At 42.1% G+C, this 22,534-nt stretch overlaps 2 protein-coding genes across 3 annotated transcripts in view; both read right to left on the bottom strand.

Annotated features, from left to right (window-relative positions):
• Nucleotides 1-12,833, bottom strand: part of LOC125448279 (glycerol-3-phosphate dehydrogenase [NAD(+)], cytoplasmic-like) — a 28,473-nt gene extending 15,640 nt beyond the window's left edge. Inside the window, exons 1-2 of the mRNA XM_048523467.2 lie at nt 12,334-12,833; nt 2,580-2,757 (exon numbers count right to left, since the gene is read on the bottom strand). Of these exons, the coding sequence (XP_048379424.1) occupies nt 2,580-2,757; nt 12,334-12,377 (222 nt within the window). The 5' untranslated portion in view covers nt 12,378-12,833. The remainder of the gene's footprint in view (nt 1-2,579; nt 2,758-12,333) is intronic.
• Nucleotides 12,834-16,541: 3,708 nt separating this feature from the next.
• Nucleotides 16,542-22,534, bottom strand: part of smarcd1 (SWI/SNF related, matrix associated, actin dependent regulator of chromatin, subfamily d, member 1) — a 53,590-nt gene continuing 47,597 nt past the window's right edge. For both annotated transcript variants that reach the window (XM_048523575.1, XM_048523577.2), the window contains exon 13: nt 16,542-19,551. In XM_048523575.1, the coding sequence (XP_048379532.1) occupies nt 19,498-19,551 (54 nt within the window). In that variant the 3' untranslated portion in view covers nt 16,542-19,497. The remainder of the gene's footprint in view (nt 19,552-22,534) is intronic.

Genomic DNA, 22,534 nt, shown 5'->3' with positions numbered 1-22,534 from the left:
GCAAAGTGATGAACTCTCTTCAGGCCTAGACTTCAAAAGTAGCAATTATTTATTATCCATTAATATTAAATACTGTCTATACATGGTCAAAGAAATACCAGGCTCTGACTTATAGCCACAATAAGTAAGGATTAATCTATCTACTTCATGTGTTAATACCCATTGGTCTTCCAGTCTGTTCTAATTCCACCCACGCTGTGCCATTTATACTCAGTGATGTGCAGGTCTGTGATGCCATTGCAAGATTGCGCCAGCGTTCTGAAGCCCTTCCACAAACATTGTTTCTGAGTCCAACACTGCATTATATTTTGAGTGTCTTAACTTTTCTTTGCCAAACTGTTGAAAAGAGACAGATCTGGACATGTCTTCCTTAATCTAGTTTCAAATTCCAGTTGCCATTTCTGGCCTTGGGCTTATTGAAAATGCCTGCTCCTGCCAGTGATGTGATTTCTACCAGGGCTGGAATTGGGGGAGTGATTCCTCATTATTGCTCGATTAAGATCTTTGGATCCAGGCAATTCTTGGCTATCTATTTGTCTTCTCTCTCACCACAATGGAACTGATCTGATCTATAGGCTCTGGCAATCACTTTCTTGAGCTCTCTTTCAGGCATTTCTTCTGGTTTGATTGGTGTGTTATGTGGAAGGACAGTCACTGGTTTCACCACCGGGTCAACAGTGATGTGATATTCAAAATCTTCAAAGCATCCAACTGACTCATCAAAACACTTTGGTACATTCGTACCAGATCTGCCTGCCCTCAGACTGAAGGCAGGTCTTCAGTGCTCTGTGCCACCTCCTGTTCTGTGTGGTTTCCTGAGACAATCTACAGCTCTTCACAATGACTTACAACCAGGATAACAGGGCTCCCTGTTTCAGTGACATCATTCATATATTTTCCTTTGTGTATCTGTCTAATTTGGGCAGCTTACAGCTATTGAATTGCTTGTTCTCCTGCATGCCATTTGCGTGATATTGGATAACCTTTTTTATCCCTTCCTACTTATCAGGAAAGATTTTCTGTTATAGTCTGAGAGGCATGCTGTTTCACCGCACTTCACCTTCAGATTTGTGATATGGGCTTATTCCTGACCCTTTTCCTGATCAGTGTAGTTTTGTGAATTTCTTTCCTTTGGATGCTGTTGTGTCCAGACATTTCATGCAGGTTTATGGTTTTTATGGTTTATTGATCGAGTTCTCATTATTGGCAAACTCTTCCAGAGCTTTCTCTACAGTTGGAGATGCTTATTGCTGTTTCACTGTTGGCTTTCTCTTTGCTTATCTGAAGGCCAGCTGTCTAGTAGTCAGTGTCTAAGTTTGTCTGCTCATTGCTTCGTGTCCTCTGCGTCTACAGCCGAAGAATTGTGCTTGTCCTTTCCAATTACTGCCTTCTGTATTTCAGAATCTGCAGTACCTCACAGTTGATCTCTTAGCCTTTTGACTCGGTCTTTAAACTTGAATTTACTGGCTGCAGTTTTCTGTTTTGTTATAAAGTTGTCCACAGTTTCACCTATATCCTGTCTAAAGTCTTGAAATTCAATTCAATTTGGCTGGAGGTGGGTGCTGAATCTCATAACTTATGTTTGGGTTTTGCTGCCCTCTTCGGTCAGTTTCAAGCTATTAAGTAAATGCAATCCTATATCTCCTGCCCATAGACAGGTATAGTTGATAATTACTTTTTACTAATGTCCTTTAGGCAACTAGGTGAAGTCATCTTATATTTTGGCTTACATTTCTCGAATTGCTATGCATTTAATGCTGTGCCGGTAGACATCTGCTTTTTTTTAAACCTTTTGTCAAATTCACTCAGTCTTCCGTCTGGCACTTGGGTGGGCCACTTTTTCATATCAGCAGTAAATTCAATTAAAGTACTCTTGGTTGATTACAGACATGTACAGCCACCATGTTGTGCTGATGCAGCAGACTTGGTTTTAACCAGCATCTTATGAACTGCCCTTGCGATAAACCAGCAAAAGTTAAATACCTGAAATACTACAAATTTACTGGATTACTGCGATGTTCAGACAGTCAGCTGAGGGTGTGATTAAGAAGGTTCCCTGCCGATAAGTTTTATTTTAGGCAAAGTTCCGTAATTGTTTAAGTGATTTATGCTGTAAATAAAGTATAACAGTCATGTGCATACCCTCTGCTTTATGTTTCTATTACTTAGTGTGTTTTTACATTGATTGTGTGGACCTCTCGATTAACTGGAATATTTGATCAGCCAGCAGACTCCTGGTCCCATAGGTGTCAGTTAATAAAAAATTACTGTATTTAAGTTTTGCGATATTTGAATAATCACGCTTTAAGTTTGAAGTGAGGAGAACTCTTGTTGAAGTTTGCAGGTAGACTATCCAGGAGAAGGGCACTGTTCCGGCTTCATCAGGCTGTTTCTACTGGTTCTTTCACATTACAAGATTATCCAGGTGCAGCTCTGAAAGTGTTCCCTACTGAAACCCTCCACTCATACACGTTTAGTTCCTAGCTCTAATATATAATAGACAGAAATACAACATGCTAATCGCTGCCCTCTGCCAAGGGTTTGTATTCTCTCTCGAGCCAAAATTGAACAGCACTCACCACACTGGCTGGTAGCTTGCATCCCGGGAGGTACTTCACATTCTCATGCTCGGTGTTTATGATTTCTGTTAACTTCCTGCCGTTTACGATCTCTTCGAACACCCACATGTAAACAGTGCTGTCAAATGTCTTACTTTTCGCCACATTTTCTCCGACTATTTTTCCAATGACTGATCCCCTAGGGAGGGGGTGCAGAAAGATTGCATTGGTTGGCACATAACTTGCACTTGATGAAGCAATTTGCACTGACATGGTACCTTTCACAACTTTGAAAGGGTGTAAAGCTCTTGACAACAAAAGGAAGGACATTTAAAGGGTAGTCACTGTTATAATTTTGGGTGCAGCAAAATACCAGCAGCAATGAAATATATAACCTGATCATAAGTTTTTAATGGTGTTGATTGAGGATCACTGTTAGCCAGGAAGATTCTCCTGTTATTTAGCTCGTGCCACATAATCTTTCATGCCCACTAGGGAGGGCAGGCAAGGCCTCAGCTTAGAGTTTTACAGCACGGAAACTGACCGTTTGGTCCAACTCATCCATGCCAACCAGGTTTCCCAAACTGACCTAGTCCCATTTGCCCGTTTGGCTTACATCCCTCTAAACCTTTTGATCCACGTTCCTGTCCCAAATGCCTTTTAAATATTGTAACTGCACCTGCCTCTCCCACTTACGCTGCCACCACCCCCTACATGAAAAGTTGCCCCTCTCACCTTAAACCTATGCCCCTGTATTTTTCGACTCCCCTACCCTGGGGAAAAGACCTTGTCTATTCACCCTATCCATGCCCCTCATGATTTTATAAACCTCTGTAAGGTCACCCCTCAGCCTCCGATACTCCAGGGAAAATAGCCCCAGCCTATTCAGCCTCTCCCTATAGTTCAAACCCTCCAACCCAGCAACAAGGGCCTAGTGGTATTATTGCTGGACTGAAACCCAGCTAATGTTCTGGGGGACCTACATTTGACTTCCACGACAGCAGATGGTGGAACTTGAATTTCATAAATATCTGGAATTAAGAATCTAATGATGACCGTGAATCCATTGTCAATTGTTGGAAAACCCCACCTGGTTAACCAATGCCCTTTAGGGAAGGCAACTGCCATCCTGACCTGGTCTGGGCTACATGTGACTCCAGGCCCACAGCAATGTGGTTGACTCTTAACTGCCCTCTGGGCAATTAGGGATGGGCAATAAATTCTTGCCTAGCTAGCGATACCCTCATCCCAAGAATGAATTAAACACATCCTTGTAAATTTTTCCTGTAACCTTTTCCAGTTTAACAACATCCTTCTTATAATTTCTCAACGGATGGGACTTCCTACAGTAGTGCACGGGAGGATTTTTGATTTGCTTGTCAGATGTGGGCATGCTGGCAGAGCTGGCATCTATTGTCTGTCTGCCCTGGAGAAGGTCAAGGCAAACTGTTGTAATTACAAGCAGACTGGGGATGGTAAAACAAATCCCTCCCTATTCTCATCGTCTGTCCATTGCCAGATTATTGTTTTAATTCTCAACATTTTAGAAAAACAGTAGGGCAAATTTCCCCCACTCCCTCTGCTTATGGGCTCTGACTTTTCACAGCATTATGGTAAAGTCAAAAAACAAAGTTGGTTTGTTTCACAGTTAGGCACGGAGGATAGCCACAATACAAGCACACAAGGAGGTATAGAGATAATTCAACAAAACAACAGTTTATTAACATCGGAGATAACATGGTGTGGAGCTGGATGAACAAATCAGGCCAAGTGGCATCAGAGGAGCAGGAAAACTGACATTTTGGATCGGGACCCTTCAGAAAATTTTCTGAAAAAGAGTCCAGATCCGAAACGTCAGTTTTCCTGCTCCTCTGATGCTGCCTGACCTGCTGTGTTCATCCAGCTCCATACTATGTTATCTCAGACTCCAGCTTCAGCAGTTCCTACTATCTCTGAGTCAGTTTATTAATGTCCTTGCTCTTAAGAAGGAGTCCAAAAGCCCAAAGTTGGAGTTAGTCTAGAATTCCTTGCTGGGGACATAATGACTGGTTACAACAAGCATTGAAGAGTTTTGGGTTCTCACTTCAAAAATCCCTTTAAAAGTATTGAGAAAGCTTTGCTGAAATGTGATGGAAGCATTCCATCACACTCCTGGTTTGTGCTTTGTCAATGGTGGATAGGCTTTGGGGAGTGTCACCTTGAATTATCTGCTGCATTCCCAGGAGTGGTTCTTGAACCCCTTTCCCTTTGCTTGAGAAGTAAGCATGCTCCTCCCTGAGGGATGTTGATGCTGGAATTTAGGCTGTCATTCAGATTGCTCCTCTGAGATCTCTCTCTTTGTGCTGCATTCATCTGACAGCCAGCTACAACTGTGTCATCTCATTCAGGGCACCTTCAGAAGTGAAAAGTTAGTTTGACAAAGGAATAAGGTTGGTTTCATACAGGAACTGTTTCTCTCTTCCTAGATGCTGCCAGACCTGTAGTTTCTGATCTTACCTGAGCTTTTTAGCATTCACAGCATCTTGCCTAGTCATACTGATTGATTTGTTTGATTGGGTAAGAGCGGGAAAGGTGATGGAACCAAAGTGGGTGGATGGAATTAACATACAGCTGACTTATGACCTAGCAGTGGAACAGGTTCGAGAGGCTGAATGCACACATTCCTAAGTTTGCATTTTTGTTATTAGCAGCCCCTGCCTTGGCTTGGCTTGATAGATTCAGACATCAGAAAAAGTCATGGGTTCAAGGCTAAGTCAACTCCTTGAAGGTGAGATGAAGCTGGGCAGAAGGAACACCATGTGAAGTAGAAACACCAGTACAGGCTTGCTTCCATGCTGTAAATACTCTAAAATCACAGACCACCACCCCCACCCCGCCCCTACAATACAGAGTACAATTTGAGTTGCCACTAGCAGCTTGTCTCATCATCCCTGTATTGGGAATATACAGTGGGACAGCATGAATCAGTGTCTTCTTCCCCAACTTTGTTCCTGGGAAAAGGCAAAGGGTCTTTGCTGCACATTTACTTGAGTTGTCCAAGCTCGAAGACAGCTGAAATTACATGCAATTACAGGCATAAGTCACATTCTGAATGTCCCTGTTGTAGCACTGCCTAGCTAAAACACTATGTACCAGAGAACAGAATTTAGAATATAGTTGATCCTTCCCCATCCCAGTTCTCTAGTTCTGAATGCTAATGAACATTTTTTTTTAAAGAAAAGGGTTTGGTCCCAAAGTGTGCAGAAGATTCACATCAAACTGATTTTGACTTCAACAGGCTTTTGCCTGGAAGGAGTTAATGTGTTTTTTTTTAAAAAAGGGCCAGTTCCACTTTGATAAGCTGAATTTCCAAATCAGACTTTTTAAAAGTTTGTTAATTTGAATTGTTGGATAAATTAAGTCTATAAAACAAAAAAGTCCTATCTGTAAGGTGATCATAGAACTGCAACTCCTAAAGATAAACCAAGTTGAAAACCAACTGGTCTTTTCAGTGAGACATTAAACAGAGGCCTTTACCACTCTCCCAGCTGGATGCATGCAATTCCATGGCATTCTAAAGAGGAGTTGTCCCTCGTGTCTTTGCCAATAATTTATTCCTCAGCCAACAAGACCAAACCTGATTATCTGCTCATTATTACATGGTTGTTTGAGGGAGCCCCTGTGTGCCAATTGGCTGTTGTGTATCCTACAACAGTGACTACATCAGAGGTACTTCGCTAGCCATAATACATTTTCATGGGAAGTCCCAAGATTGTGAAAGGCACCAGAGATACAAATCCGTTTCTCTCGCATTCCAGTTCCCACCCCATGCGATACAATGTAACACTTTGTTTAATCTTTTGATTGTGCGAAGCTGAATGATAACACAAGCAAAATATTTTACTTTAATGCAATCACTGTTCAGTCGTGTACACAAAGCAAACTGCCAAAGTCACTGGCTAGCAATCAAATTTACGGCAGATTTCACAGTCACAATTTTCCAACAGCTGGGCTATGCCTTGGAAGATTCATTACCATTCTAATTTTAAACTAGGTACAATTGAGTGAAAATTGGCCAGCAGAAGTCAAAAGCATCAACTTGTAACTTTGGCGCCAGGTGGAAAGGCAAACAAAACACTACAAAAAGAACAACACCTATACCCCTTCCCCGCCAGCCCTGGGTCAACACTGAAGTCCTGCTTTTCCCAATATACATGAATAATCTGGATCTTGGTGTACAGGGGTCAATGTCAAAATTTGCATATGATATTAAACTTGGGAAAGTTTGTAAGCTGTGAAGAGGACACTGTGGAACTCCAAAAGGACACTGACAAGTTGATGGAGTGGGCAGACAGGTGACAGATGAAGTTCAATGTACAGAAGCGTGAGGTGTGATGACGCATGAAGAATCTGGATCAACTGGGCTTGTACTCCCTGGAATGTAGAAGAATATGGGGGGGGAGGGTCACAGAAACGTATAAAATCCTGATGGAACTGGACAGGCTGGATATGGGAAGAATGTTTCCGATGTTGGGGAAGCCCAGAACTAGGGATCACAGTCTAAAAATAAGGCGTAAGCCATTCAGGACTGAGATGAGAAAGAATTTCTTCAGAGTTGAGCCTGTGGAATTCTCTCCCACAGGAAGCTGCTGGGGCCAGTTCATTAAATATATTCAAGAGGGAACTGGACATGGCTCTTGTGGGTAAAGGGATCAAAGGGTATGGGGGGGAAAGCAGGAATGAAAAACTGAGATTGCACGATGATACTGAATGGTGGTGCAGGCTCAAAGGGCCAAATGGCCTACTCCTGCACTTATTTTCTATGTTTCTATGATGCAGTTTGGTTGGGGGAACATTGAAAGACAATATAAAACAGGGGGTACGATTCTAAAGGGGCTGCAGGAGCAGAGGGAGCTGGGTGTATCTGTGCACAGATCATTGAAAGGGCCAGGAGAGGTGGAGAGAGCAGTGAATAAAGCACACAGTGCCCGCAGCTTCATTAATAGGGACACAGAGTACAGGAGCAGGGAGGTGATGCTGAACTTGTACAAGACACTTGTTAGAGCTCAGCTGGAGGATTGTGTACAGCTGTGGGCCCCACATTATCCAGAGACACTGCAGAAGGGATTTACAAGAATGGTTTCAGGAATGAGAAACTTCAGCGATGAGGACAGATTGAAGATGTTAGGACTGTTCACCTTGGAGAGAAGAAGGTTGAGAGGTGATTTGATAAGAGGTTTTCAACATCAATGACCGGGCTGGATAGAGTAGTTGGAAAGACGTTGTTCCCATTCATAAAAAGGAACAAGAACGAGAGGACATGGATTTAAAGTGATGTGGAAATGAAGTAAGGGTAATACAAGAAAAAAAATTCTCACCCAGCAAGTAGTTAGGGTCTGGAATGCACAGCCTGCAAATGTGAAATGTGGTGGAGGCAGGTTCCATTGAGGTATTCATGAGGGGCACTGGATGGTTATTTAGATAAAAATAAAGCACAAAAGGTCTGGGGTAAAAGCAGGAGATTGGCACAAGGGCATGACATGCATTTGAAGAGCTGGTGCAAGCTGATGGGTCAAATGGCCTCCTTCTGTGCCATAACACTTCTGTAATTCGATGATTGAGATTTTGGATGTTGCTGAAAAAAATACCCATTTTGCACGCCAGATAAAAATCTTCAACATCTGGGTATTTTGCAAGAGTATCAATTTAAGTGGAAAACCAACATTTCTACTACATGAGAAGAGAACACTTATTGGTTGCTACATAAATCCTAATTGGTAGAGGTGTTGTCATGAAGAATGTACCAGTTAATTATAACTAACAATTAACTGCTAGGTTTAGGTCTGTTTCAAACAGACCACTCCGATTGGTCTAGACATTGCCTTGAGAAACAAACCAATTGTCAGTTGGGCTCACAGTGTTGCTCATGTGCATGTGCTGGAAGCTACACATATCAATGCATCAGGCCTTGTTCTATGCAAACAGAAAGATTGCATACAGGCACTGCATCTATTTCAACTCAACAAAATAGGTGACAGCTATTGACTGGTTCATTTCTCTGGACAATGCCTGGTCTAGTCAGAGTCAACTTGCCTGCCTCAAAATCGAAAAAAAGGCTGACAGTTAACTGTCACTCATTACAAACTGGTGCACTCTCCATCCCAATGCCTTGACCAGAGTCCACTTGCCAGCCAATCAGCACTGTCCTCTTTGTAGATTCCCTACTGAACCTGTATTCTTGTGAGTTGTCCTGATGAAAAGTTACAGCAATGTATTTTTTCAGCAGTACATAGAGATTCATGATTTTTCAGTGCACTAAGTACAATTTACAATGCTTTTCAAGTTACTCCGAGACTTTTGACAGTGACCATCTCCCAAGCTATCTATATTGCTTTCAAAAACAAACACAAAGTCTCTGCTCAAACACAGAGATAGTGCCTAGCATGGCGTTATCTGGTTTTAATGAATGTACATAAAATGATAGTAATGTGATTATATTCACCCCTTTCTTTTAATGAAACACCCATCCAAACTGTATGCAGTGATGCAAACTGATGTACAGTTCTACTAATGCTTCATGGTACCTCACCTGGGATTTCTGGTTTTCACCTTGCGTGAGTGTCATGGGAACATTCAACCATGTGAGGCTGTTATCCAGTGCCCATTTCACATTCACACACACATGTACTCAAACAGGATTCACTAGATAGCAAATGGAAACAAGAACCTGTGCTGATAGGATCTCCCCTCTCAAACTCTGGGACATTGAAGCCAATTGTAATGTCACTAGTACAGTCTAATTTTGTTCCATTTCCGCCCCATTTCCTTTTTCATTTCAGTTTCAGTTATTCATTGCTTGTTTTTTTTGTAGAATAACAAAATGGCTGTGGGGCAGGAATTGCAAAATATTAATTCTTCAACATTGTGCAATAAGCACATTGTATCTGATCCAATTCGGACTGCTCAAACAGGGTTATAAAAGCCATTCGCCTGACTTCAATTGGGGGAACGTTTTCTGCAGTGCTCTCTTGCATACTTCACATACTACCCTGAGCACTGACATTTACATCACTGAATTGAGAAGCTATCATTTATGATTAACTGCCAATTGCTTTCCTGCTTCTATACTGCTGCCATAGTAAGACTTGAAAGCAGTCAGTGAACTGGGCCAACTGCAGCAACTAGTTAAGCATGGGCACCAGGTTACCCAGAATCTGTTTTGCCTTGGCAGCTGTGCAGAGCAATAGGAAAGGAGGGGGAGAGAGACACAAGAGAATCAAAGGGCATGAGGATAGTGCGGGAAATCTATGATTTTAATGAATGATGGAGCAAGCTGCTCCTATCGCTTGTGTTGTGAAATAACTGCAAACATTGACACTGATATTCCATTGGACCCTAAAATATAATGGTGACCGTGTAGTCCCAAGTCCTGATTATCAATAACTCCTGTCTCTACCTACACCCAAGTTCACAAGGTGACCCAAGGTGACACTGCAAAATTGACGAGAAGGGATGATATGATCAACTAAGATAAAGTGGAACAGTTAGACTGGAGAGACAAATTATTTTCACTGTTTGGGGAAACTAGCATTAGGGGCAAACTGTAAAAAGTAGAACGAGATCTTTTAGGAATGAAATTAGGGAGCACGCCCACACGTGAAGGGTGGTAGGTGTTTGGGACACATTTCAGCTGCTTGATCAATTGTTCATTTTAAAAATGGGATTGACAGAGAAATGGGGCAAAGGCAGGAATATGGAGTTCTGTCACAGATCAGCCACAATCTCATTGAAGGGTTGACCAGGTCTAAGGTACTGGATGGCTTCTCCCTGTGCCTACGTACATGGTGGTCTCACTGAATTATTTACTTCAGATTACTGTAAACTATCAGGGCACATTGCTGGCCATCTAGAATACTGTATTCAGCCTTTGGCACCATACCTCAGGGAGGTTGCTAGCCTCAGAGTGCACAACAGATTAACAAATAGCAATAATGGGACTAAAGGGGATAATTATGGGGAGATAATGTGTAAATTTGGCTTGCTTAGAAGGTCGAGAGATGATCTCATTGGGGGTTTTAAGATGCTCAATGAGCTTCGATCAGGTCAATACAAGTAAACACAATACTGGGTATATGGTTCAGGGAGAGGATGCCCATCCTGCCAGAGGATTTGCAGGATTATTCAAAGGCAGCTCCTGATAATAGCTCTCCAGAGATTTTGGGTGTCTGCTGTACTTGGTCCATGTTTCTGATGCACATAGGAAGGTGAGGACCATAACTTCTCTGTAAACCACAAGATTGGTGCTGGGTTTGGGGTCTCACACTTTGAACACTCAGACATCCAAAATTTGCTTTGACACACTGGAATTCACGTTGGATTTCTGCTTGCACCAAGAGGTATGGGTTTGTAGTTTGGCCTCGAGTGTGTCTACTTCCAGGCCAATATCCCCAGTATCAGGGCACTGGTCACATACAACTAGCCGCAATGAGTGGGTTACACTGTCCACATACCCAACACAAGATTCCTTAAACAAGGGCTGTACTCCGAGCTCCACAATGGTAAGCAATGACACAGACGGCAGAAGAAGCATTACAAAGACACCCTGAAAGCTTCCCTAAATATCACCACTGACAAGTGGGAATCCCGGAGTGGAAGCAAGTCATCCTATCCCCTGAATGATTGTTGAAGAGGGAAGGACAGGTAAAGTATGTCCTCTGGTGGAGGGAGTGCAGAACATTAAAGCTAGAGCCCGGGTGTTCAGAGGTGAAATCTGGGTTAACTTCTTCACACAAAGGGTACTTGAGCTTTGCCCCAGACCATCCATCAAAAGCTGTGAACATGAATGGTCAACTGAAATGTGCAAGCTGCAGCTGGGTACTCTTTCAGGAAGCTGTACAGAAATGATGGGTCAAAAGGCCTCCTTGTGTACTGTGACATCCTATGATTGCACAAGTCTGAGATAAATTGTCAGGTATTCAGGGATGTGAACACTGCTGCCTCATAGTGCCAGGGACCTGATGGATTGGCTATGCTAAATTGTCTCATAGTGTTGAGCGATGTACAGGCTACGTGGATTAGCCATAGTAAATATAGGGATAGAGCAGAGGGATGCTCTTCATAGGCTCACTTAAGACTTGATGGGTTGAGTGGCCTCCTTCTGCACTGTAGTGATTCTATGATATGGAGTTGAGGTGTCGATCAGACATAGCTGGTCAAAATACCTGAACAGGCTGCTGTTGTTTATTCTTATTTAACCTATTTTCTTCCCACCCAACGTGTACAGAGATATTATTCCACACTGCCAGAGGTGGGACTTGAATCTGGGCACCACAAGAGGGCTTAATTTTACATTCTCCAAACCCCAAAGTGTACCGCGGTATTCAGTGGCTTCAATCTTATGGCGATTTTGTACATCCAATTTAAAAACCGGTTCTAACTAAACACAGGCAAACCACTTGTATGGCATTTGGAAAAACACAACCGAATAAAAACGCAAATCAGCGAACTGATGCAGATAAACGAAACGCTGCATTTTTTCCCCGAACTAGTCTGGACTTTGTGGATTTAAACACCGCAGCGAGGCTATTCATCCGAATCAATATTGGAGCTGACTGAAGCCCTTTGTAAAAACTGGAGTAGGTTGTACAGTCCAAACAAAAAAAAACATTGTTTTTTGCACTGCCTATACCAATAGTCGGTTCTGTTCGTGTATGAAACATTCAGGACTGAAATGACACGAAACGAAATTTTAAAAATGCACATTACAGTTAACAAGCAGAAACTGACTGAAACCTACCAGTTGCCAGATCCAACGATACAGACTTTAAGAGGAGGAGCCATGGCCTGCTTGTTACTGCTCTCAGGAGCTGAAGGTGCCGTGGTTATGGTCTGCAGCGGATTGCGGAACACTTTGCGGACTCGGCACTTTCTAACCACGTGTTCTCGCTCCTCTCTATCCCACCCCCACCCGATTTCGCTCAGCGACGACTGCCGTACAGAACCCTTGCAACTTTTTAGTTACAGCACAACAGACTACTCAAAATGGCAGGCTCTCCCAAAACGTTTAGGGGTAAGGATCCGATAGGGCCTGGCTACATTTCATATCCCGTCGAAAAAGAGAGTTTCGAGCAAGTTGAAACCTCTCGCAATTTTGTACTCAGGATCTGGGGTGCATCGATGCCCTAGACTGTCCGGCCTAATATAAATGACAAACCCCAGGTCCAAAGAGTCGTAGTTACGATAGCGCCTTCCACAAACTTCAAGATATCCCAAAACGCTTTGCAGTTTTTTTAAAAATTCACTCGTAAGACGTCAGCATCACTGGTTGGGCTAGCACTTATGGCCCATCCCTAAGACATTATCTTTACTGTTCATCAGATCTCTTGTTGGGATTGCAACCTTTTAATCACTCCCTACTATTTATTCAGTCACAAAATGAGACCATGCAGTATCACGACAGTATCGTCCCCATGGCTCTGCACGGTGGCTGATTAATTAAATCGAAACAATGCCCTCTTGGCTGCCTCAATGAAACTTGTCTCCATCACACTTTCAGGCAGTACATTCCAGACTTGAACAACTTGCTGTAAAAGTTTTGCTTCTTACATTGTGTTGCTACTTTTACAATTTAATTACTTCAGAAATTGGTCTGAATGCCAAGTCATCACTCTCTGCTGTCGACTTTAACACTGGTTCTGAAAAAACTTGTCGCCCAAATTCTCAAAGCACTGCTGTAATGTAAGGAACTTTTTTCAAGGACAAGAATGAAATTTCCAAAATATTAGGAGCGGATGAATGATCAGAACACCTCAGTTTGAAATTTCACAGGATTTTTGCCCCTTTCCCTTAGCCACATGTGCACGACACAAGAGTTCCTTTCAAAAATAAATTCCATGCTTCATTAAATTTGACAGTTACAATTCGCTTGAGTTGAAACAACTTGGTGTGCCACAGCCATGACTTTGTGCTCAATTAAAGGTTTCAGAAAACTTTTCAGGTTGCAGCAGTTGGGAGAGGTCTGCAATCCTGTTACATGGCTTTTGATTTGGATGCCATTTTCATATAGGCATAGCTAACCACTGATGAAATTGCTGCAGTCGGGTTTGAGACTGAGCAGGGCTGCAGTGTTCGTACCAGCTCAGCCACAAAATTGGCACGAGAGACAGGGAGAAAGATGTTCATCTCTTAAGGATGAGACACATCCATCTCAGGCTGACTTTTTTCATACAGTGCCTTTTCACAATTTTGACATCCCAGTGAAGTGCTTTTTGGAGTAGTCACATAGGAAACCTGGAAGCAATTTGCGCACAGCAAGCTCCCACAAACAGCAACGTAGGACCAGACAATCAGTTTTAGGTGCTGTTTGAAGAGCAGGACAGCAGGGAGATATCTAGTCTTCAAATACCGCCTTGAGATCTTTTGCACTACGTGAAGACAGACACGTCTTCAGTTTGATTTCTCATCTGAAAGATGTCACCTTTGGTGATGTAAGAGTCCCTCAGTACTGCACTGGGAGCATCAGCCTCAGAACGCAAGGTCAAATCTCAAAAGTGCTATTTGAGCCCACAACATTCTGACTCATGAGAGATTGCTACCACTTGGCCATGACTAATTACAGCTGTAGTATATGTTTTGCGCCAGCAGATTGGAGCTCTGTGATCAGTTGCATCCTGCTCAGTGATATGCATTGCCAGCCATGGGCAGAGTTTGAGGCTAGGATAAATGAATTGATCTCAACTAGTGCTCCACTCTCTGCTTAGTTAGCTGATCAACAACCTACTTAGGGACAACCACGGGCCTTAACAACAGGAGGAGAGAAAGTGGGTTCCCTAGCTAGAAATATATGCACGGATATGGGGTGCAATTCAAATGCAACATTCTTGTGCAGTTTTAATAGCCTGCCAACATCCTCCGTCAAGATTCACACCAAGAATGATCAGTCAGGTCTGCGAGCAAAATCAGGCGAACAAGAAATACATTCATTTTTTAAAAAAATTTGGACAGCGTTTCCATAAGACATAGGAGTGGAAGTAAGGCCATTCAGCCCATCAAGTCCACTCCGCCATTTAAATCATGGCTGATGGACATTTCAACTCCACTTGCCTGCATTCTCCCTGTAGCCCTTGATTCCTTCTGAGTTCAAGAATTTGTCGATCTTTGCCTTGAAGGCATCCAACGTCCCAGCCTCCACTGCACTCCATGGCAATGAATTCCACAAGCCCACCACTCTCTGGCTGAAGAAATGTCATCTCATTTCAGTTTTAAATTTACCCCCTCTAATTTTAAGGGTATGCCCACGGGTCCTAGTCTCCCCACCTAATGGAAACAACTTCCCAGCGTCCACCCCTTCTAAGCCATACATTATCTTGTAAGTTTCTATTAGATCTCCCCTCAACCTTCTAAACTCTGAGTACAATCCCAGGATCCTTAGCCGTTCATCATACGTTAAACCTACCATTCCAGGGATCATCCATGTGAATCTCCGCTGGACACGCTCCAGGGCTAGTATGTCCTTCCTGAGGTGTGGGGCCCAAAATTGGACACAGTATTCTAAATGGGGCCTAACTAGAGCTTTATAAAGCCTCAAGTTTCACATGACTTATGAATTCACACTGAATGCAATAAAACTCCAGATCATTGTGAAGACAAGTTTAAAATGGTCCAGCATGGCTGGAGTTATACTGCACTGGCAAACAGTCTAAGATTATCTTGCATTAATCCATCTGAGAGTCAATTACGGACCTGACTCAAGTTAAGTGACCATTTTTTCATCAGTGAGCTTCCAAAATTGCTTTCTGCAAGACCAAGGTGGTGGTGGCATAACTGTGTTCATTGACTACACAAGGCAGTTACTGACTGGCTCTTTCATGCTCACAATGGTTAATGCAATCAGTTTTGATCCTGTCCCCTTTCCCTTTCCTTCACTGTCTTTTGGGCGAGACGCTAAACTGAGAGGCCACTTGCCTGCTCAAGTGCACAATTAAGATTGCATGATAATCACATGATAAGGCAGCAACTAGTCACCAAAACCTGTCATTCAAGCTCATTCTCTGCATGCTTTCTGCAGAATCCACAGCACAGAGCAAGAGGTGGTAATAGTATAGCATCACAATGCCAATCAAAAATACATCACTCTTTCTGTTGAATCAACTAAACGCTTAAAAGGGCAAATTTGCTGGATTTTGATCAAAATCTTCCAATTGCAAAAAGAGACAGTGAAGATCAGAGTATGTCAATCTTCACTTTGAATGCTTGATGTTCTATAGCGCATTTAGCTCGCTTATTAGAACTGCACAACATCCAATTTTCACCAGCGCACATTTGGTGAATTACCTTTGTTTGCCACAAGACAACAAAACCCAAAAGTCAATAGCTTTTTTTGTTACAATTAAAATATTGGATTTTTATCGCCAGAGGATAGTGTGTCTGGACAGAAGGGAGTGGGGAAAAGACAAAACCGCCAATGCTTTGTGAATAGGTTTCAATATCACCCAAATGGCTCATTCTATGGTGTGTGATTCTACCATTAAGCCCAAACACACCAGATTTTAGTTAACCAAACAGGCACTTGGTTTTTACAGTGAGTAACAAGTTTGTAACCTCTGTCCATCCTCATCCAAAACCATAATAATCAGTTCAATTCTCAATTAGTAAGGAATGTCATATGTGTACAAATTGGTGGAAACATTTATTAATGCAACACAGTATGGCTGGACTCAAAACTCTTCCGGAATAATTTAGTGACATTGGAACCAACTGTAATGTCATAAAACCAGTTCATTCATTACTGTAATGGATCATTTACTGCATGTCACAGAAATTGCTGGTCAGTCAGCTTGTTTTGTACGACAAAGAAATCTCAAATTTATCCACGACTCACTGAACAAATTTGCGAATACTTTTCAATATGCTGCAGTAATAGCCTCACAATGCTCCGCATGCCCAACCATTTCCCCTTCGGCACTAAATGCAGATATACACTGCAGTAAATCAGACAGCAACATCCTGAATTGAAGGTTTTATTAAAACTGAGTGACACATACAAGCATACAGTACAAAAGTCTGGTCCCTCAAAATACTCAGTAAAAATACAGATTATTGCAGCAATAACTGCAGAGGTTTAACTGTCTAAATACAGCTTGTTAGTGACTACTCCCATCCTAACCACATTCATACCACACTTGGAAAGAGCACACAAGGAAGAGTTTTAAAACTCAATTATCTTCATCTAATTTTTTCCTATATTTGGAAGAGGTGGCTAGCGGGAACATAAACTCTAGATCACCTGGCAACATAGATCAGGCTTAGTCCAAACATACAGTGGCCAATTTTATTTGCTGGCCTGTTCAAGTGGTTTCAGCTTATGTATTTAACAGCAGTGTCAATCTTCACTTCACTGGAAATGTAATATCCAGCTGGTCAGCATCTGATGGAAAAAGCTATTTGCCATTACTTCCATATTGGACCCAATGAAACTTTAGAAGATTTGTTCCCTTCAACTGTTTCATCTCCTGAAGCAATGGTTTAATGGGAAATGGCATTTTCCCCCAACCACACAGATAGCAATTGCTCACAAGAAAGCCAAGATATTGAATACTACTCCAGCATTCTATGATGGAGAACCACAATAATGGATTCAGGCTGTGGTGGATATCCACGTCAGCACTTTCCAGAAGAAATGACCAGGTAGCAATTTGGAGTGGGAACTCAGGTTAATTCTTTCCTCAAATCGAGTAAATTACCAGGTAAACTTGGGACTTTCCTGTTCATGCATGATTTAACTATCATACTATTGGGTACACTTACCCACTGAGGCACCTCCAAATTTGGGAGATTTTGCAAGAAAAAGACTCTCTTCACAGGGGAATGGTTCTCACGTTGTGGTGGTGCATAAATAAGACACTGGTGTGACAATAGTTCCTGCAGAATGTCATGGGAAGGTGGAACAACCCTGCCCTAATACCACCTGATTATCTGAACAAATATCTAATTTTACATTTAGAACTACTTTTTTTCCCGCCAGCCACCTCTTTGTACCATTCGCCGTGCGGAAACTTACTCACCTGGTCATTCTTTAATGGAGAGCTCGATAATGACTATCAACAGGCGACAGAGATGCAAAAAGCATTAGAGTGCCATCGAAGGTAGATAGTGCAAGATTAATTGCTGAAAATTAAATGCTAAAGTGTACACACCCATTCATTTAAACTGTATTGGAACTAGTATAAAAAGCCTTATAATTAATTTCTTTTCAATAGCGAGCTGGCAAAACCTGGTGTATCCCATTTCAGAGAATGGCATCAACTCTTTCCAAGCTGAATGGTAGAATCAAGTTACGATGGGCTCAAGTAAAGAGACATAGCTCACCGTCACAAAGTTAAACTTGACCAATACATGTGGTTCACATCAAAGAGGGATCACACATGAATCAGCATAAGCTGCTACAATGCTGCTGCGAAGACCAAGAATGGTTGTGTATCAGTTCGTCACCCCTTCATTTTTTTTGAAACTAATTAACTTTTAAAATCACTACAAAATATTGACTCCTATGAAGCTGCGCTCTTCCAAGACTTTGTCCAACTGTTGCAGTTAATACAACTACTGGACTGGGTTTCAATCACTGCTACATGGATTTACATACATGTTCACAGAGGTAAGAGGTTACATATAAGGTAAGAAGTTAACTGACCATTTAGTGCCTTGAACAAGATTGAAGTGTGTTTTGAAAAGTGCCCTAATTTCACCAGCTTGCCAGGTATTTCCATGACCAATCAGTAGAATTGTACTGAGTTCTGTTAAGACTAATGCAAAGTGCAAGGGTGATATTTAGGGTCCAACACACAAAGTCTTCAAGTTAAAGAAATGAACGATACATGAACAAGGAAACAATATGCAATACCTTTATCAATGCATCAGATAAAGCAACTACAGCCAGCTGACCACCTTCAAATTGGAATTCTACACATTTTCCTCATCTGAAGCCAGAGAAAATTATCCCTTCATTTCTGGCCTTGCAACTTCTGATAGGAGTCAGGAGGAATAAAGAAAAATGCAAAATACATTCGACCCAGTATATAAAGCAGCACTGGAGTGATTTTTAAAGTCTTTCACTCATTTGAGTGTAAAACTCACTTTAAACTCATTTGTTCAATACTAGCAAGATGAATTTTAAGTCAGAGGAAAAGAAACTTTTCAGTCTAAATTAGAATCAGCCTTCAAAAAGAACAAGACAGAGGAAGAATGCATTGGAAATAGAAGGATTAATAAGTCTATGTAACTTGCAGGCTAGTGAGTTTTGGGTTTATTCATTTTTTAAAAAAAATGCTGCAACCTAGCATGGCCCCTAACAGGTGGCAAGTGGCATTACTTAGCCCTGGCATGAAAGGGTAAAGAAGCACTGACCCATTTTCATGCAGATACCAATACTGCTGCAAATACACCACTGGCTCACCGATATTAAGGATTGCCAGAAGGAAGCATATATTTAAGAAGGTAGCTGGAATCACAGTTTGTGGTCAAAATACTTGCCACTTTCAACACAAAGCCACTTAAAAAAAAATGTAGCAAAGTAAGCAAGTGTAACATCAAATCTGTTGGATCTAGCTTGCTAATGTGTCTCTATTAGTAGTTCTACTAAGTCATTTATATACCATTTTACATAGTTACTGAGGTCACCACGTGTGGCTTATACTTCCCCGAATGCCAATAGAAGCTAACTTTATTTTCTAATCCTATGCGGTTTTATAAAGGGAACGTGTCAGTTGTACTAAAAGGTAGCAAAGAACACTTCAGGAGTACAAGGGCTATGCGGTGATTTATTTTGTGCAAGTGATGCATGTAGTTTTACAGTTTGTATACTGTAACGGAAATCTTTGTGCACTCATAAAACTGCTTTCAACCTTGAACCCAGACATCTCGTGTCAACCTGCTGCCACTCATGGGACGAAGTCACACAGGTCGCTTATGTATTACGGATGCCAAGGGCTTGTTCAAGCTCCTGTCTTCTCTGCTGCACCTAAAACAAACCAGAAAGGAGAAAGAAAGTTGTTCATCCACCTTTACTGCAAAAAGTACAACACAAAAGCAGAGAGTCCATTTTCAGACTACCTGACCCAGTGGAAACAGCAGGCAATGGCGTGCTGCCACTGTCACAATGCTCTCCTGGACCTACCTGGTGAACAAAAGAGCACTTCAAATCACAGAGAAAAGACCCCAACTAGCATAGCTGGACTGAACTTGAAAACAAAACCATATTCGACACTGGCATGGCTGAGTCTCCCCAAGGGCAGGTCCCTCTCTGCTGCTGTCAGGCAAGGGGTCAGAGTGCTCCACAAAGGTAGTTGGGCATTGTCACTGACCCTCAATCAACATATTCCTTCAGCCTACAGCCAGAAAATTAACCACCTCAGGGGAGATAGGGAGTACAACCTAAAAGTTCAAAACAGACATTTCAGGAGTGAAATTAAAAAATACTTCAACACACAAAATGGTACAGAAGTTTGCAAGTCTCTTCCACAAATAGAAACGAGTATTGGGTCAATCGCTTAAAATAGAGATGTGGATCACATATTAGCCATAATCTCCGCAAATGGTGGAATATACTTGAGGTTAAATGGCTTCTTCCTGTTTCTAAGTTGGCCGGTTACACCAATGCCACTATTGGAAGAAGGGGACATCAATCCTTCTATTTCCAAAAATGCGATATAGGATAGTGCAAAGGTCCAGATGTCATGTCCATATCTCAACAATGAGAAAGCTGTGTAACACAAGCAGAGATGTCGCAAAAACGTTAATTCAGCCAGAGTTACAAGTTGTCTAAATGTCACATCACATCAGGATCGATGTGTGTTGAGGTCCTAAACAAATACTTTGTATTGGTATTCACCAAAGAGAACAAATTGGTGGAGGATGATCTCAGGGAAGGGAGAGTCAAGTTTCTGAACCAAGTTGCTATTAGAAAGGAAGAGGTGCTGTCCACATTAAAGTAGATAAGACCGGGGTCCTGATGGGGTCTATCTCAGAATATTGATGGAGGCAAGAGAATAAATTGCTGGAGCTTTGACAGACATCTTTGTATTCTCTTTCTCCACAGGTGAGGTCCCAGGGGACTGGCGAATAGCCAATACTGCCCCATTGTTTAAGGGTAGCAGGGATAATCCTGGAAATTACAGACCTGAGTGTTTCACATTGGTGGTAGGGAAATTGCTGGTAAAGATTATCAGGGACAAAATCCACATGCATTTTGAAGCAAATGAACTTATTAGTGATACACTGATTTTGTGCGGGAGAGGTCGTGCCTCACTAACTTGATCAAAGTTTTTGATGAGATGACGAAGATGATTGATGAGGGAAAAGTGGTTGATGTTGTCTTCATGGACTTCAGTAAAGCCTCTGACAAGGTCCCTCATGGCAGAGTGGTACAGAAAGTGAAGTCACATGGTATCAGTCGTGAGCTCGCAAGACGGATACAGGACTAGCATAGTCATAGGAAACAGAATGTAGCAGTGGAAAGATGCTTTTTGAAATGGAGATTTGTGGCTGATGGTACTCCACAGGGATCAGTGCTGATCTCTGCTGTTCGAGATCTATATAAATGAATTGGTGGAAAATGTTGCTGGTCTAATTAGTACGTTTGTGGACGACACAAAGATTGATGGAGTTGCAGATAGTGAGGATTGTCAGAAGATACAGCAGGATATAGATTGGGAGGCGGCAGGGGCAGAAAAATGGCAGATAGAGTTTAATCCAGACAAATATGAGGTGATGCATTTTGGAGGGACAAGTAGAGGTGGAAATTGTACAGTGAATGGCAGAACACTAAGGAGCATTGATGTGCAGAGGGACCTGGGTGCCCAGGTCCACAGGTCACTGAAAGCGGCAGCACAAGTAGATAAGGCAGTAAAAAAAGGGCCTATGGCATGCTTGCCTTCATTGGAAGGGACACTGAGTATGAGGACAAACAAGTTATGCTGCAGCTTTATAGAACTTTATTTAGGCCACACTTGGAATATTGCATACAGTTCTGGTCACCACACTACCAGAAGGATGTGGATGCTTCAGAGAGGGTACAGAAAATGTTTACCAAGATGTTGCCTAGTATGGGGGATTTTAGCGATGAAGAATCATTGGATAGACTGGGTTTGTTTTCACTGGAATGCAGGGGGTTGAGGGGCAACCTGATAGAAGTTTATAAGTTCGTGAATGGCATGGATATTGTGGTAAATGGGTTTTTCCAGAGTGGATGAGCCAAGTACTAGGGGGCACAGGTTCAAGGTGTGTGGGGGAAAGTTTAAAAGAGATGTGCAAGGCAAATTTTTCACACAAAGGGTGGTGAGTGCCTGGAACACACTGCCAGAGGCTGTAGTGGAAGACAATAGCACCATTCAAGAAGCACTTGGATGAATACAGGAATGGGAAGGGAATGGGGCATACGGATCCTGTAAGTGAAGACAGTTTTAGTGTGGAAGGGCAAAATGTGTCAGCACAGGCCTGGAAGACCAAAGGGCCTGTTCCTGTGCTCTATTGTTCTTTGATATCATTTCAGTGGTTAACTGAAACAAACTGCCACTGTCACTGCTTAAAACCTAAACAGGAAAACTTGAAGTAACTTCCCCTTTTGTACAAAGAGGAATATTATACTTGCAACAAGTCAATCAGCTGGTGTACAACCAGTTGAGTTCACCACTGTGCGTGTGGATGGTTTAAAGTTAGTTACATTTCTTTTTAAAAGTCTTCCAAATAACTAACATTAAAGTTAGTATTGGGAGGGCTGGATTCTATAGTCTATTTATTTTTCCCCCTGAAAAAAATCAACTCCAGAGAACAGAGCAAAACTGTGGAACTTGGGCACACAGCACTGCATGTGACAATCAAAAAATAAGTTCATGGAGAAGTAGAAATAACTGGCCTTATGGCACTCAGTTAAAGGCTATAGTTGTTGGTTATAATGTAAAGGGAAAACTCTAGGATAATTAAGTTAGACAGATGGGTAGGACAAT

The sequence above is a fragment of the Stegostoma tigrinum genome, chromosome X (genome assembly GCF_030684315.1).
Source record: "Stegostoma tigrinum isolate sSteTig4 chromosome X, sSteTig4.hap1, whole genome shotgun sequence".
Classification (NCBI taxonomy): Eukaryota; Metazoa; Chordata; class Chondrichthyes; order Orectolobiformes; family Stegostomatidae; genus Stegostoma; species Stegostoma tigrinum.
This window is presented reverse-complemented; position numbering and strand designations above follow the sequence as displayed.